The sequence below is a fragment of the Neoarius graeffei genome, chromosome 9 (assembly GCF_027579695.1).
Source record: "Neoarius graeffei isolate fNeoGra1 chromosome 9, fNeoGra1.pri, whole genome shotgun sequence".
Classification (NCBI taxonomy): Eukaryota; Metazoa; Chordata; class Actinopteri; order Siluriformes; family Ariidae; genus Neoarius; species Neoarius graeffei.
Window position 1 is genome coordinate 18,489,862 of NC_083577.1, and position 18,911 is coordinate 18,508,772.

General features: G+C 39.3%; 1 protein-coding gene across 7 annotated transcripts in view; it reads right to left on the reverse strand.

Annotated features, from left to right (window-relative positions):
• LOC132891502 (interleukin-10 receptor subunit beta-like) overlaps positions 1 to 18,911 on the reverse strand; it is a 48,126-nt gene that overhangs the window by 24,822 nt on the left and 4,393 nt on the right. For 3 of the 7 annotated variants that reach the window (XM_060929138.1, XM_060929139.1, XM_060929142.1), the window contains 4 exons: positions 8,954 to 9,042; positions 4,069 to 4,189; positions 738 to 889; positions 434 to 582 (listed from right to left, as the gene is read on the reverse strand). In XM_060929138.1, coding sequence (XP_060785121.1) covers positions 434 to 582; positions 738 to 889; positions 4,069 to 4,189; positions 8,954 to 9,005 — 474 coding nt within the window. In that variant the 5' untranslated portion in view covers positions 9,006 to 9,042. The other 4 variants (XM_060929140.1, XM_060929145.1, XM_060929144.1 and 1 more) reach the window with 4 other exon arrangements.

An 18,911-nucleotide genomic window follows, 5' to 3' on the forward strand; every position in this document is an offset into this window, starting at 1 on the left:
AATAGTGAAAGTTTGGTAAAATTCCTTTCATTAGCGTTTGAGATATCGCGTTCACAAGGTTTCGGGACGGACGCAAGCACAGACGGATGCACGGACGGACAGACGGACAACCCGAAAACATAATGCCTCCTGCACCTTACGGTGGTGGAGGCATAACAAAAATCAAGGAGATGGAATGGCCAAGTCCAGACTTCAAATCCACTGAGATTCTGTGGCATGATCTTAAAAGAGCTGTGCATAAATGAATGTTCTCAAACATCAATGAACTGAAGCAATGCTGTAAAGAAGAGCAGGCCAAAATTTCTCCAAAATGATGCTAGAGACTAATAAACCTCTCCAGAAAATGTATACTTCAAGTTGTCGTTGCTAAAGTTGGTTCTACATTTTACTGAAGGGTTACAGCATAACTGTTTGGGCAGTGGCTGAGACTTACCTTTTCATCAGCAACTTTCCTCCAGTGGATGTTAAAATATATAGCATTGTAAAAGTTGGAAAAGTCATCCTGGCGATTTGGTAGGTCAATGCTTATATTCAGGCAGGTACCACAGCCAGACAGAGACAACTTTGGAGGCCCAATAGTGGCTGGGGGGGGGGGGGGGGGGGGGGGGGGGGGGGGGGGACAAAAAACACTAATAGAAGCAAATGCAAGAGATTTCCTTTCAGAAATAATAAGTGCTTGTTAATGAAAAGCCACAGATAACTGTATTTAGAAGAAAAAAATTGAAAGTGCAACTTACTATCCATCCATGGTGAAAAACTAATATTGATTATGGACGATGAGCTGTTGCCAAATGATGCCCAAAGCTGGATTTTGTAACTATGGAATATATCTTTCATGTATTCAGAGATGTCAATAGATGTACCATTGATGTTACGTCTCTGATTATTACTATCAGGAAGGAAAGGGGGGGGAAAAGAAACAACAACTTATAATTTACCTACATTTACATCCTTTGCATGAACTTCAGTTAGAGTGCATTTACTTATTTCCACTAGAATAAAAAATGATTTGTTTAGATTGCACAGATCTGATACCCAGGAACAGTATGGAGTTCATACCAGCAAAAATAGTAGATTGGATAGCAGAGGGGAAAAAGAAAAAAGGAATGATTTCGATATCGTCCTGTAACAAATGGAAAAGAATGGAATTGAATTTGGAAATGTTTACATGTCAAGAGACATATTTTTTTGTTAGAACTGATTTTATTATATTTATACTTTATTATATTTTCTGTGTATTTGTGTTTGAGAGTTTAACTGAATAAAAAAAGCCACAGTTTTGTGCAAGTCATATTTTTAGATCTGTGCCGAGTTTCCCAAAAGCATTGCAGCCCAAAGAGCATCGTCAAATGGTAGAGCATGTAGCCCAATCAACGTGCGCCCTCTCCAAGTTAAAGCAATAGTTCGGGATTTTTGACACGAATCTGTATGGCATCCCCATCAACAGTGTCGTGCAAATACACTGACTTACCCCTGACAGCATCCTGTGAGTCCAGTTCTTGTCTAGTTTTGGTCCAGGCGAAAGTAGTCCGGCAAGTTTGTTGGGGTCATGAAAGTAAAACATTTTTCTTCTCAAAAACAGTATGTGTTCAAAAGAGTGATATATTTGCATCACAAAACCGTTGCCAAATAAAAAGTCAGACCTCGCAATTATTTGACGCTATATTTTGTCTCCCTCGGTATCACTGCGCGCTGTCATGTTGACATCTGGGCAGGAATCAACACCTTTCCCATTGTTTGGCAGTGATTAGGAGTTCAGATCAGCGGCGCTAACAAGCTAATTTGAGAGCAAGAACAGCGACACATTTATCACCTTCTATAACCTATACAATAATATATTTGTGAAAATGGTGCGCACTTGCGACTATCCAGGCTGTAGCAACAAAGATGTGGCTGAATCTCCGCACACATTTCACCGTTTTCCCATGACGGACGTGTCACTGAGGAAACTTTGGCTTGTTGCTCTGGGCTTCCATGTGGACTCCAAACAGGCAAAGGTAAAAAAGCTTCGTGTTTGCAGTGCGCACTTCAGCGACGACGACTATGTTTCTTCATGCCCAGGACTGAGGAAGAAACGGCATGATGAGATCCCATTCGTGGCAGCAGTAGCACTCCACCTCTGTCTGCATTACTTCACATTTGGAACAAGTACACCACCATTTGTCGGTCACCCGGCGTCTCGCGGCTCCAGCTGCGGCTCCAGCTTCACCTTTTTCCACTTCTCTGTCCACCCTTTCTCTCTCTGCCCGTTCTAACTCCATCTGGCGAATTTCTTCATCTGTATATTCGGGTTCATAAAGATATCCCTTTGGCTGTGAGATGAAGTCAATGTTTTCAACGTCGCTGTCGTAGTCAGACATGTTGTCGCTAACTTTGCTAGCAGTAAACAATGAATGAAACAGCCGTGGCTGTCACCTGGCGGCAGCGCGCAGTGATAAGAAGGGAGAGAAAATAGTGCCAAGCGATTTCGAGGTCTGACTTTTTATTTGGCAACGGTTTTGTGATGCAAATATATCACTCTTTTGAACACATACTGTTTTGAGATGAAAAACGTTTTACTTTCGTGACCCCAACAAACTTGCCGGACTACTTTCGTCTGGACCAAAACTGGACAAGAACTGGACTCACAGGATGCTGTCAGGGGTAAGTCAGTGTGTTTGCACGACACTATTGATGGGGATGCCATACAGATTCATGTCAAAAATCCCGAACTATCCCTTTAAAACGCTTTTAGCATTAAGAGGCCTTTGGGAAACCCACCTCTGTATTTTTTTTAAGTGAAGTGCTTCAGGTATAAAATTATGCCCATATAATAAAGTGCAGTTTAGTGTCTGTGTTTAGATTATGATTAATTCATTTGTCTGATGTGTTTATTATAAAAAAATTTACTTTGAGACCGTATCTGTCCAATTGTTTTATGAAATTTTCATTTTACAATTGTGTTATTGTTGATATTATTATCAAGTGAATTGTGAAATAATTGTTCTGTTTGTGCTCTGATTTATAATTCAAGGTTTTATTTTCGACATACAAGTATCTAACATGCATTGTAAAACAGACTGCATAGTTGGCCACAGTCATGAGTGAGTGAGTGAGTGAGTGTGTGTATATAAACACCTAAGAAAGGTTGTGTAAGGTGTGTTTGGGTGTGTATCACTAATGTGAGCATGTGGGTGAGAGTGGGTCAGAGGGGTGATCAGCACATCCATAATGGTAGAAGTAAACTCATTTTAAACCTGAAACTGACAATCAAGCAAGCAAGAATTTCAGGACCTGTGTCTTTAGGCTGCTTTTATTCAGACAAATGAAAGAATGTCATAATAATAATAATAATAATAATAATAATAATTCTTAAAAATTGTTAATAAATAATATTGAATCAGTGTTTTAGTAAGGTGCTGGGCCATCAGAACAGCTTCAATGCACCTTGGCATGTTCTGTATCCTCCAACTCTTTGGAACTGGACAGATGAACACCATTCTTACAAAAGATATTCCCCTAATTTGTGTTTTAGTGATGGTGAGAGCTGTCTAACACATAGCTCCAAAATCTCCCACAAGTGTTCAGTTGGGCTGAGATGTAGTGACTGTGAAGGCCATCTTGTATCATATCATCTTTAACTATATATTCTTTTCAGTCTCATCAAATCATTCAGTGAAACCTCATGTCCCTTTGCCTTGATTTGCAGTGACCCTTGCCTCTGAGTGGACCAAAACCATGCTCACTACAGTCCTCCCAGAGCATAACAGAGACATTTTTTAAAATTAATTATTATTATTATTTTTTACTTTCATGTCACCTGTCTTTAGTTATATTTAATAAGCAGTGTGGTAGCATTTAAATAGATCAATTGAAGGTTTTATTGCAGCTTATGAATATGTCTGCTTACATTATGATACATTGAGATTAATATCACATAACTGCATCCCAAAATACTGACAGTGTATGTATAGTGTACGTACATTTACATCAGCTCCATTACAATGACGAAAACAAAAATTTTATGGGATTTGAAAAACTCTCTAGGTATTCATTATCTTTTTCTACATATTTTCATCATCAACTCACCCAACGTTCACATTGTAAACTGTTCCAGGTTGTGTCCCTTTTCCTGGACTCCACTGCAAGATTTGGATGAAGTTGTTCGACAAGACTTCAGCTTCTACTGGTGCCGGGACTGAAACAGTGCCTGAAAAGGACAACAAGCAAACTTGAAGCAACTTGACTTTTCCATCATCCTTTCACACTGTGGACATGAATGTTATTACCAATATTAGGTAAATGAGCACAAATCTATTTTTTAAACCTGACAAATGAATCAAAATAAACCATCTAAAAAGGTTTTTGGTTAGAATTACTTCTGCTGTGGACAACCAACAGACTTGACATATACCAAAATAATCATTAGAAGTAAATATATAAATTATTTGGGTAGTTTTTCTTTTGAAATCGCATAACTAAACACACAGAGCCAAAAAATAAATAATAATAATAATAATAAATTAAGAAAAAAATGATAACGCAAGACCCAGCAAATGTTCTGTAACTTGTGGATCTTACAAGTTTAGTCACAACGTGAGTCTTGAATCTGATTGGTCAGCGGGGTTTAATCAGTGTGCTTATTCATTACATCTTTTCACAGGGTTAATTCACAGGGACCTGCATGGTGGATGTACCACATAATCCAAGTCTAATAATAAAATGCCTTAACAACATATTGTTGGGGCTCCTGAGTGATGCAAGAGATATGTATTCACCATACACAATCAAATCCTGATGCTGCCACAGCTGTCCATGGCCAAGGGAGCAAAACTGGCCATTTGATACAGGAAATACGGCTGGTAAGTGGGTAGGAAGTTACAAATGACCAAATTGGGAAGAAAATGGGGGAAAAATACAAGTTCTTGTCATTTAACAAAGAAAAATGTATAATTGTTGACATGGTGATATAGTGAGTGAGGGACAAGATAGCTATATTATTTCAGATGTGCACCCATGACCAATAAGTGGTGCCACTTTTTTTTTTAAACCAACCAAAGTGCGGTTATGTGGTTTCTACTGGCTCACAATACCGAAGCTCATGAATTCATAAATCAGAGTTCACCTCAATAAAGTTGGTATGAAGCAAAAGTAATCAGGTTTGTCGTCAGTCTCCTATAACCCCTTATATAATGCCAATGTATGCTTTAACAATGTTCTATACATCAGTGATGCATGTCATGTTCTGCCAAAGAGCAGCACTTTACACTGAATTACACTGAACCAGAGTTTTGCTGCACTTGAAAACAAACAGCAGTCCTCTCAATAACTGCCGGCAACCGGCGATTTTGCCACCTACAAACGCTCCACTGCTGGCTACTCACAGTGGTATTCTGTTCGGGTATGCGGACAGCCTAGACTTGACAGATATATTGCGGTATGCATGCATGTGCGTTATGTGTAACTGTGGCGTTCACCCGGGGCTGTTCAACACTACGTTAGGCTTACAAAAAGCCGAAAAATGTCAGGGAAGCACCAGGCAAACATCAGTGACTTTTTCGCTGCAAAAAGGTCGAAAACACAAGGTAATAAGACTGTGACGGGTCCTCCAGTGTTTGCTGTAAACATGTAACAAACCATGCTTGGAAAGTGACTATTTCTTTTTTATTTTCTCCAGCTTCTGGGAGAAACATTGGAGCGATAACAGATCTAGGTTAACATGCAGCGCTTCGCTGTAGGGCCTATAGTATCTGGCCCCACACGTTTTTGCAAATTAATATAGCATATGGATAGTTAGCCATTCCATATTTTATATATATATATATATATATATATATATATATATATATATATATATATATATTCCATTGTGTGCGTGTATCAGGGTTAAAAACGTTCTTTGCTGTATTAAAATGATGCATGTCGGTCATTTTGTGAGGCCTAAAGTTACATGCTTGGACAATGATTAACTCAAATTAGTGGTGAAGTGCTAGCTATTAACTGTGGTAAGCAGGCCTAATTATGTGGACTGTCATTAAGTGTCATTTTTGTATGCGGCCCCCGGAACAAGCATATGATGATGATATCAAATCCAATACCGACAACCTGTTAAGACCGGGATTAATGTGATCGTCTTTTGTCACTCTTCAAAATAAATAAAACTTGATAATTTTGTGAATGTTTTTATTGTTTATGAGGTCCCTGAGCATCTTGGCATGTTGTTTTGGCTTCTTAATGTAGTTTATAATGATTTATAGCCTGTATCAGGTAGATCTAATGTCTGCTTGTATACGTATAAAGATGCCTTTTATCATGTTGGAAAATGTTTAGAAATGAATCCTTGTTAGTTTTAAAAGTTTTTAATTTTCCGGTGACTGCAAATACTAGCCTAAGGCCGATATATTAAAGTCAAAATGGCGCGAAATTGTTAAACACACCGAGACCAGAGCTTGTACAAGAAGTAAAGGGATATAAAATTTGGATTTATTACTGTATGAAATAGGCCTAAGTACTTGATCAAGCCCGCAAATTTGGGTGCCTGGGGCTATAAACAGTGCAACTTTTATTCATCACATTACACAGGAATTTGAGAAAACATATCTGTGGCCAAACCATGTCTTAGTTACTTGTCTCCCATTCATGTTGCCGATAAACGTTTTCCGCCATTTTGAAAGTTAAAATGACAGGCTTTTGACAGCTGTCAGGCAGTAAAGAGACTAAGTAGTTCCTAGTTTGGTGTGCTTCCCGATGTATACATATAATGTATATTGTTAGAATTATGATTAGATGTAGCAAATATGGGTCTTGTGATTAATAAAATTTATATTTTTTGACCATAATTAGCAAAGAAACATTTTATTGATCACGGATAGTTGATAAGCTGTGTGACTGTGAATATGATATTTACTAAAGTTCTGTTAGAACATTTCAATACAATTGACTTGTTAATAATAGTTTGAAATACAAATGATGTATAGTATTTGTCACTTTTTCTAAGTTCTAATGAATAACTGATTGAAATTGTATTCTTGTGTCAGTCTTTTATTTTTAAAATGTATATTTGTACATATTAACACACTAAATGATCTTCAGATCATGAATATAATTTTTATCCAAATTTTGCATTCAGGATCACTCAGAATTCACCATTTAACGTCTACATTTTCAAAATTTTCCGGGGGAGGACCCCCGGACCCCCCTCTTTTTTATACATCGCGGCAGCAGCTAACGCAGCCTCCGCTCAGCTTACGCTTAACCTCTACCTACTACTCTTTCTTACTTGCTCCTTTCTCAGAAATACAGTGGTGCTTGAAAGTTTGTGAACCCTTTAGAATTTTCTATATTTCTGAATAAATATGACTTAAAACATCATCAGATTTTCACACAAGTCCTAAAAGTAGATAAAGAGAACCCAGTTAAACAAATGAGACAAAAATATTATACTTGGTCATTTATCTACTGAGGAAAATAATCCAATATTACATATCTCTGAGTGGCAAAAGTATGTGAACCTCTCGGATTAGCAGTTAATTTGAAGGTGAAATTAGAGTCAGGTGTTTTCAGTCAATTGGGATGACAATCAGGTGTGAGTGGGCACCCTGTTTTATTTAAGAACAGGGATCGATCAAAGTCTGATCTTCACAACACATGTTTGTGGAAATGTATCATGGCACGAACAAAGGAGGTTTCTGAGGACCTCAGAAAAAGTGTTGTTGATGCTCATCAGGCTGGAAAAGGTTACAAAACCATCTGTAAAGAGTTTGGACTCCACCAATCCACAGTCAGACAGATTGTGTACAAATGGAGGAAATTCAAGACCATTGTTACCCTCCCCAGGAGTGGTCGACCAACAACGATCACTCCAAGAGTAAGGCGTGTAATAGTCGGCGAGGTCACAAAGGACCCCAAGGTAACTTCTAAGCAACTGAAGGCCTCTCTCACATTGGCTAATGTTCATGAGTCCACCATCAGGAGAACACTGAACAACAGTGGTCTGCATGGCAGAGTTGCAAGGAGAAAGCCACTGCTCTCCAAAAAGAACATTGCTGCTTGTCTGCAGTTTGCTAAAGATCATGTGGACAAGCCAGAAGGCTATTGGAAAAATGTTCTGTGGATGGATGAGACCAAAATAAAATTTTGAGAGAAAGGCCTTCAGTTGCTTAGAAGTTACCCTGGGGTCCTTTGTGACCTCGCTGACTATTACACGCCTTACTCTTGGAGTGATCGTTGTTGGTCGACCACTCCTGGGGAGGGTAACAATGGTCTTGAATTTCCTCCATTTGTACACAATCTGTCTGACTGTGGATTGGTGGAGTCCAAACTCTTTACAGATGGTTCTGTAACCTTTTCCAGCCTGATGAGCATCAACAATGCTTTTTCTGAGGTCCTCAGAAACCTCCTCTGTTCGTGCCATGATACATTTCCACAAACGTGTTGTGAAGATCAGACTTTGATCGATCCCTGTTCTTTAAATAAAACAGGGTGCCCACTCACACCTGATTGTCATCCCAATTGATTGAAAACACCTGACTCTAATTTCACCTTCAAATTAACTGCTAATCCGAGAGGTTCACATACTTTTGCCACTCAGAGATATGTAATATTGGATTATTTTCCTCAGTAGATAAATGACCAAGTATAATATTTTTGTCTCATTTGTTTAACTGGGTTCTCTTTATCTACTTTTAGGACTTGTGTGAAAATCTGATGATGTTTTAAGTCATATTTATTCAGAAATATAGAAAATTCTAAAGGGTTCACAAACTTTCAAGCACCACTGTAGCTATGAGTGAGCTGAAAAGAATATTTAGAACTGGGAAATATTCAAACAGATCTTGGAAAGATAAAACAGAATATCCATGAGACAGCGTATACAATACATACAGAGCTTAATTACCACTGACATTCAGCACTGTTGTAAAGGGATATCGTTATTGCAAAAGGGATTTGTGTCAAGGACAAATACTACACATACCTTCAGAATCGAAAACCAAAAAATAAACACATAGCAGGGACAGAATCCTCATATTAACTGGGAATCAGATCTACAATGTCATATTCTCCCTGGAGGGAAAAAACAAAAACAGTGTAGTTAGAGAACAATATGTTGCTATATTGCTGACAAAATAAACAAATTTATCTCTATATTTATATATTTGGTGCATCATCAAATGCAAAATACGACAAACGAGACCCCAAACAGTTGAGCAGCTGAAATTGTAGATTAGGAAGGAAAGGCACAACATTTCACTTTCAGAACTACAGCAACTGATCTCCTCAGTTCCCAAACATCTACAGTGCTATTAAAAGTAGAGGTGATGCAACACTGTGGTAAACATGCCCTGTTTCATTTTTTTTTTAAACATGTTGTTGGCACGGGCGGCACGGTGGTGTAGTGGTTAGCGCTGTTGCTTCACAGCAAGAAGGCCGTGGCCAGCGAGGGCCTTTCTGTGTGGAGTTTGCATGTTCTCCCCGTCTCCATGTGGGTTTCCTCCGGGTGCTCCGGTTTCCCCCACAGTCCAAAGACATGCAGGTTAGGGTAACTGGTGACTCTAAATTGACCGTAGGTGTGAATGTGAGTGTGAATGGTTGTCTGTGTCTATGTGTCAGCCCTGTGATGACCTGGCGACTTGTCCAGGGTGTACCCTGCCTTTCGCCCGTAGTCAGCTGGGATAGGCTCCAGCTTGCCTGCGACCCTGTAGAACAGGATAAAGCGGCTAGAGATAATGAGATGAGATGTTGTTGGCACTAAATTCAAAATGAGCATATATATTTTTCAAAAAACAAAATTTCTCAGTTTCACAGTTTCAACATCTGACATGTCTTTGTACTATCTTCAATGAAATTACATACATACATACATACATACATATATCTCCTTCTCACCCCCGGCGGGGGGGTGGTATCCATGTCATCTTCAAGCTCGGGTCCTCTACCAGAGGCCTGGGAGCTTGAGGGTTCTGCGCAGTATCTTCGATGTTCCTAGTACTGCGCTCTTCTGGACTGAGGCTTCAGATGTTGTTCCTGGGATTTGCTGGAGCCACTCTCCCAGTTTGGGGGTTACTGCCCCAAGTGCCCCCACTACCACGGGGACCACGCAACCCTTGACCTTCCACATCCGTTCCAGCTGCTCTTTCAACCCTTGATACTTCTCAAGTTTCTCATGTTCCTTCTTCCTGATGTTGGCGTCAGCTGGGATCGCCACATCTATCACCACCACCCTCTTCTGTTCTTTGTCCACCACCACTATGTCCAGTTGGTTAGCCAGGATCTGTTTGTCAGTCTGGAAGCTGAAGTCCCACAGAACCTTGGCCCTGTTGTTCTCAGCCACCTTCTGTGGTATGGCCCATTGGGACTTGGGTACTTCTATTCCATACTGGTTGCAGATGTTCCTGTATACTATCCCAGCCACTTGGTTGTGCCTCTCCATATACGCTGATCCAGCTAGCATCTTACACCCTGCTACTATGTGCTGGACTGTTTCAGGGGCTTCTTTGCACAGTCTGCATCTTGGGTCTGATCTACTCTGGTAGATCCTGGCCTCTATGGCTCTTGTGCTTATGGCCTGTTCTTGTGCTGCCATGATTAGTGCCTCTGTGCTGTCTGTCAGTCCTGCATTATCCAGCCACTGGTAGGATTTCTTGATATCAGCCACTTCCTCTATCTGACGGTGGTACATGCCATGCAGGGGTTTGTCCCTCCAGGTTGTCTGTTCCTCCTCCTCCTCCTCTGCGCTCTCATCAGGGTTCTGCTGCCTGAGACATTCACTTAGCAGTTCATCCTTTGGGGCCATCTTTCTGATGTATTCTCGGATTTTCGATGTTTCATCCTGGACCGTGGTCTTGACGCTCACTAGCACTCGGCCTCCCTCTTTCCGCTTAGTGTATAGTCTCTGGGTGCTGGACTTGGGGTGGAACCCTCCATGCATGGTGAGGAGCTTTCTAGTCTTGATATCTGTGGCTTCTATCTCCTCCTTTGGCCAGTTTATGATACCAGCGGGGTATCTGATGACTGGTAATGCGTACATGTTGATGGCTCGGACCTTGTTCTTACCATTCAGCTGACTTTTCAGGACCTGCCTTACTCTCTGGAGGTATTTGGCTGTGGTTGACTTCTTTGTGGCCTCTTCATGGTTTCCATTAGCCTGTGGGATGCCAAGGTACTTGTAGCTGTCTTGGATATCACCCATGTTGCCCTCTGGTAGGTCAATCCCCTCAGTCCGGATCATCTTGCCTCTCTTTGAGACCATCCGGCCACACTTGTCCAATCCGAATGACATCCCTATGTCATCGCTGTAGATCCGGGTGGTGTGGATCAGCGAGTCTATTTCTCGCTCGTTCCTGGCATACAGCTTGATGTCATCCATGTAGAGCAGGTGGCTGATTGTTGCCCCACTATAATATATATATATATATACACACACACACACCAAATATAGAATGGAATGCCTTTATTGTCACTGCACAAACGTACAACGAAATTAATTCATCATAGGATAGCAAAGCCGCTGCATATGTGTGCGCCGTCACTCTTGGGCACTTCAGCCCAAGGCCGTCCCATGTTAACCTAACTGCATGTCTAAGACTAAGACTAACCTGAGATACTGTATACACACACGCGTGTGTGTGTGCGCATATGACACACACATAAATATATATAGGCTATTACACGGTGGCATGAAGATATAAAGTTTATCTTCGAGTGGTGAACATATTCATGAGTGAGCAAAATGAACGAGTGAAAATATCTTCAATATGAGAAGATAAACTTCATAATTTTGAATCGGTTCACCATTTTGACAACGCCTGTCGAGTCAGCGGGAAAACACTGGGAGTGACATCATCAGAGTGAAATATCAGGAATTATTATACATACAGGCCACTTTTTCCATGGAATAAAAAAAATATATTCTATTCCTTTCTAGTGGGACTGATAGCATGCAATATTGTTATCATATATCGCTTATCCGCCGTATATTACGCCACTGTACCCAAGGGAGAATGAGCGTGCAATATTGCACGTTGTCAAGACAACACGTCACATGTTGGAGATGTAAAACTTCAGTGTTAACAAGCGACAGTGACAGTTTGTAAACAAACATAACTGCCAGGTTTGCTTCATTAAAAACGGTAGATTTTGAGAGAATTCTGGCTGCCAGGTAGGTTTGTTGTGTGTAGTTGTCAATGTTGATTTTAAAAGTAACTAAGTAAATTACATAGGGAAAATAATAATAATAATAATAATCAGCTTGACTGCACTAGCATTGGCGTTCGCTAACACTACACAAGCTGGAAGGCTTTATAGGATTTATCTTGTAGTGTCCTGATCCCCAGATCTTTAACCCAGCCACATATAAAAAGTTGCACATCTCCATGATCTTCCAGGCTTTCATCTATTTGTCTGTGTAGAACGATGTCTGGAGCACCAGATAGTTTGAGATGTTGGGCAACTCAACAGATGGATAATTTTCCAACCCATTGTGAATGAATGAATAACTTTTTTTAAGCACGATAAGCTGATCAGCAGAGCTGGTGGGGTCGTGCATGTACAGATACAAATTCATCTCATTATCTCTAGCTGCTTTATCCTTCTAAAGGGTCGCAGGCAAGCTGGAGCCTATCCCAGCTGACTACGGGTGAAAGGCAGGGTACACCCTGGACAAGTCGCCAGGTTATCACAGGGCTGACACATAGACACAGACAACCATTCACACTCACACCTACGGTCAATTTAGAGTCACCAGTTAACCTAACCTGCATGTCTTTGGGGGAAACCGGAGCACCCGGAGGAAACCCACGCGGACACGGGGAGAACATGCAAACTCCACACAGAAAGGCCCTCGCCGGCCATGGGGCTCGAACCCAGAACCTTCTTGCTGTGAGACGACAGCGCTAACCACTACACCACCGTGCCGCCCCAGATACAAATTGCAAATACAAAAGACTAAAAATATACACAATCTTAAAAAAAAACTTAAACTGTTGATTTTCTGTCAATTATATTCACATTAAGTTAAGTAATAGTATGCATAACTATTGTCTTTCTATTTAGTTACAGCGACAAAAGGAACAAAATTTATTCTACTAACGTCAAATTTAGCAAGTAAATTTTTCTTTCATCGGAAAAATCTGTCTTTGTTAGCATATAAGGATCTAATCCCATTGAGTGGTTTCTATAACCACTTCTTTAGAGTGTACTTCTTGGTTTTTAATAACTTGCTTGTTTGCTGTACACAAACATGGCAATAAGTTATCATGTTTAACACTTATACAGGAAGGGACAGAGCAGGCTATACTTCCTTAGGAGGCTGCGGTCCTTTAACATCTGTAGGAAACTCCTGTGGATGTTCTATCAGTCTGTGGTCGCCAGTGTCCTGTTTTACACCGTGGTGTGCTGGGGGGGCAGCACATCCAAGAAAGACACATCCAGGCTGGACAAACTGATCAGGCGGGCCGGCTCTGTGGTCGGCATGAAGCTGGACTCTCTGGTGACGGTGTCAGAGAAGAGGACTATGGACAAACTATTGAACATCATGGACGATGCCAGTCACCCTCTGCACACCATCATCAGCAACCAGAGGAGCCTGTTCAGTAACAGAATGCTCCTTCCCAAGTGCAGGACAAACAAACTCAAAAACTCCTTTGTCCCTCACGCCATCAGACTGTACAACTCCTCTCTGGGGGGGAGGAGGGGTAACAGGAGGACAGAGGACAGGAAGGAGCAGTAGCCTAGCCTGACAATAAGCAATACCGGACAATGTGCAATATAAAGTGCAATATCTCTCCTACCGCCCCCCCCCCCTTCTCCCCACCTTTTTTTCCCCCTCCTCTCTTCCCCATATCTTATTCTTTTTATATGTTTGTATATGTAAATACTTAATTTATTTTAATTTATCTAGAAGTTCTCTCTATTTCTTTTCTCTGTTTATCTGTAATGATGCTGCTGGAATCTTAATTTCCCTGAGGGAACCCTCCCAAAGGGATCAGTAAAGTTTTATCTAATTTAATCTAATCTAATCTAATGTTAATCGACCACACTCCACTTTTGGATCATTAATCCCTTTTGACTGAGAATGCCCTGCATGCATGGTTTGGCTTCTGGCACATCCATACAGTTTTAAATGCAATACCTACAATTAAAAAAAAAAAATAAATAAAATTTTTTTATTGCATTTATTTAACTCCTGGGCTCCCATCTGTTGCATCCCATTAATACACTAATACAATAGATGATTAGATTCTAATAGAATAGATGAGCCAAAACAATTGGGGATCTTTTTTAACGGGCCCCGACTCGTTACAAGTATGAATAGGTGGGCCTCAAAGCAGAAACGGTTGAGAACTACTGTGAAAGACCAATCAAAACCAGCCAATATTATTTAATTATTATACATACAGGACACTTTTTCAATGGAATAAAAACATGTATTCTATTCCCTTCTAGTGGGTTCCATTATTTTGGCTTGATAGCATGCAATATTGTTAGCATACACTACCGTTCAAAAGTTTGGGGTCACCCAGACAATTTTGTGTTTTCCATGAAAAGTCACACTTTTATTTACCACCGTAAGTTGCAAAATGAATAGAAAATATAGTCAAGACGTTTTTCTGGCCATTTTGAGCATTTAATCGACCCCACAAATGTGATGCTCCAGAAACTCAATCTGCTCAAAGGAAGGTCAGTTTTATAGCTTCTCTAAAGAGCTAAACTGTTTTCAGCTGCGCTAACATGATTGTACAAGGGTTTTCTAATCATCCATTAGCCTTCTGAGGCAATGAGCAAACACATTGTACCATTAGAACACTGGAGTGATAGTTGCTGGAAATGGGCCTCTATACACCTATGTAGATATTGCACCAAAAACCAGACATTTGCAGCTAGAATAGTCATTTACCACATTAGCAATGTATAGAGTGTATTTCTGATTAGTTTAAAGTGATCTTCATTGAAAAGAACAGTGCTTTTCTTTCATAAATAAGGAAATTTCAAAGTGACCCCAAACTTTTGAATGATAGTGTATCACTTATCTTATGTGTATTACGTCACTCTACCCAATGGAGAATGAGCAGTCAATATGGTTTATGATATTGCATGGTTTTCCCCAAAGCGTTTTAGCGTGTTGGGCCCGATACGCTTGCTCTGCCTGCTGATACGCTTAGTCGCTTTAGTTAAAATCCGATACGCTTAGATTTATACCGATACGTTAAATTTCCTACCCACAAGTAACTAGATACATAGGAGAGCAAATAACAGATCCATTAACATACTGATTGATATTTGTGTGAAACAAGCGGCCTTTTTTTCCAATGTTTGTGTCGATTCTGTCACAGTAATATGTCCGCGTGGTATGATGTAAACAAACTAATCTGTTGGCTATGTCAAGATCACGTGTTCAAACCGTCCAATAAAAACATCGAAAGAAAACATCAGACATCCAGGAAGTTTCCGATTCATTACAAGCGATCTCATTGGCTGCCGATGTTGTCCCCCACCAGACGGACAAAGCTGACTGATTTTAATAAACTAGGAGAAGACTCGCGGGACAATTTGATCCACATCAGCATGGATGACAGCGAGATGGACTATGAGAGGGCTGCCCAACACTGGGCCAAGCAAAAGCCAAGGAGAATTAACCTGCTTTAAAGGAGTAGAAAACTTAATTCATTAGTTTGGGTTTGCAGAAAGATTATGTGCTTATAAACACTCTCACGAAGTGAAGTTGTCCAAATGTGTCAAATACAGCATAATTTCAAAAAATCATCATAAGCATTTTTGGCAGTGTGATGTCCCTGGGATCCATTTAACAAAAGGCGGCTCCGTATTTTTCTTTTGTTAAAGGCTCACAGTGACATCACACTGACAAATACGCTTATCATTATTATTCCAAATTATGCTACATTTGACACTTATTAACAAATTCTCTTCATGAATGTTTTTATAAATACATAATCTTTCTGCAAACTTAAATGTATGAATTAAGTTTTCTTTTCCTTTAAATATGTTTTAATCTTAATCTAGTCCATTTAATAAAGTGCCAAAATTTAAACTTTATAATATGCAGTTGCCTTACTTTTCTTTTCAGTGCATCTTAGTTATACATATATTACAGTAATTGTATCAGAAACCTTCTAAATCATTACAGTTATAGTAATACAGCAACTTATTTTAAGGTGGCAGGTCTTAGGTTCAGATCCCTTTGTGATCAACAGGAGGTCATGATGATCGAGTCTCTTCATTGGATTGCATCAGATGGAGCAAAACCACTGTTCATATTTTCATGCACATTTTTGTTACAACACTACTTGATCAGAGATAATTAAGGGATCCCCGTAGATTTTCAATCTATCATATACCTAAGTAATCTATAACAAAACAGTTTAACTTGCATGTTGAACTTTAAGGTGAAATTTCAAATGTGTATACATTAATACTATTTAGGTCAGAAATCATTGAAGCACTGTTAAAATCTATCCGATAATCATGTATCTAAAACCTCTCCGAGACCCTGAAAATGCACCTGAGAGCATCTATTTTCAAAAAATTTTCCGGGGGAGCATGCCCCCAGACCCCCCTAGTTTCACTTCACGCCATTGGCGCTCAATTGTCTGTGTTTTATCATGCCAGAATTTAGGGCTTTAATCTTTTTCTGGGGAAAACACCGTATTGCATGGTTGTCAAGACAACATGACGTCACACATCGGAGACTGTCAATCAGAACAGATGAGAATGGGATGAATTATTCCTGTACAGGCCCCATATCTGTTCTTTTTATTTGGTGTGCATGGAGGAGATTAGAGGAGACGGCATCTTAATCGAAGAAGATACTCAACTCAAGGACCAAATTTTATATGGCACAATAAGATTAAGAACTCCATCCTGCTGCATCAGCTTAGCAATTAAACAGTGTATATTTTCTTTCGAAAAAAAAGAAAAAAAAACACAAATGGGCAAAATTCATTAATGCATTAATAGCATAATAAAAGCATGGAAATGGTGCATTCCAGCACACAATCCGGATCACATCTGCACTTTCACTTCACACATTCTGCTGCTGTTAGGACAAAATGGGAGCCCACATCTAGTTTACTGTGTAAAAACAGGAAACGCTGTTACTGGCTCAAGTGCTGAGACTGTGTCCTGTTCATGAGAATCAGACTTCATTCACAATATATTACACAATTAAAATTATATTTCATGTTTATTTGAATCTTTGACCATTTCTAATTCATAATTCGCTAATTACTATTAAACATTTTTTTTTAAATTCTTACACTGGCTTGTAATTTACAGCAAAGGGAAAATCAGTTACAAACAAAGACACTCAAACTTCACATCAGTCAAGTTTTATATAATATTCTGCTGCCCCGAAATTCAAATTACTACTAGTTATTGTTATTTGGAGCAATGACACTCATTGAGACATTACATAATGTTTGTACTTTCTCCCTTTCAATTTAGTCGGCTATTTTTTTTCCTGGTAACATTTAAAAATAACAGATGATGCAGTATCATGATGAGAGTTGATGAAACCTTTCAGGTCCAACATCGCAGCAGAATTAGACAATTAAAAAAATCAGTAAATAGTTGAACATAACTCACTTCCATTAGGAGTTCATACAAATACCTACATTAAAAGCTTTCAGAGTGTAACACAAGCTGTGCACAGTCACACCTCTGATGTTCAAAAGGTAGTAAATCTTGTTCGTCATTTGTATATCTTTGTTCCATTTACTGACGTAGGGAGAGTTATTTATGGAATGCATGCGAAATGCATCATTAACAGCATCCTCTTTCACAAACCTGTTCTGCTTATTCTAAAATACATTCAAATGGTCATTTTTATAGAAAGTGCCATATATCATAACTGCCTTTTAGTGTGACCTGAAAATGTCAAATATTTCATTAAAAACTGAGTTAACAAATGTTCCATACCGTTGTAGTGCATGTAATTTATACTACTAATTTCTGAGCTGACACTGTGCTATGAAAAAGTCAGAGACCATCCCTTTTTACTTTCAACAAATCATGAAGTTCCTATATATGCTGGTGATGATTAAAAGATTAAATTTGAACACACCTCATTCTCATTCATAGGTTTTTCTGTATTTTCTACATTTTACAACAATAATGAAGACATCAAAACTATAAACTAACATATGGAACATATGTGGAATTATACATACATTGGCATTATCTTAACCAACTTCATGAGTTAGTCACCTAGAATGCTTTTCAATTAACAGTTGTGCATCGTCAAAAATTAATTAGCGGACTAGTTTCTTGCCTTCTTAATGCATTTGCGATCAAAAAGTAAACAGCCCTATTCCACAGCTGCAGTAATCCATATTATGTCAAGAACCAAACAACTAAGTAAAGAGAAATGACATCCATCATTACTTTAAGACATGAAGTGGCTTAATTAATAAAAATAAAGAAAAAACTTTGAATCAGAAGGTGTGTCCAAGCTTTTGACTGGTACTGTATATACATTTTCAGTGGTGCTTGAAAGTTTGTGAACCCTTTAGAATTTTCTAAATTTCTGCATAAATATGACCTAAAACAACATCAGATTTTCACACAAGTCCTAAACGTAGATAAAGAGAATGAGACAAAAATATTATACTTGGTCATTTATTTATTGAGGAAGACGATCCAATATTACATATCTGTGAGTGGCAAAAGTACGTGAACTCTAGGATTAGCAGTTAATTTGAAGGTGAAATTAGAGTCAGGTGTTTGTAATCCCACTGATTGAAATCAGGTGTGAGTGGACACCCTGTTTTATTTAAAGAACAGGGATCTATCAAAGTCTGATCTTCACAACACGTTTGTGGAAGTGTATCATGGCATGAACAACGGAGATTTCTGAGGACCTCAGAAAAAGCGTTGTTGATGCTCATCAGGCTGGAAAAGGTTACAAAACCATCTCTAAA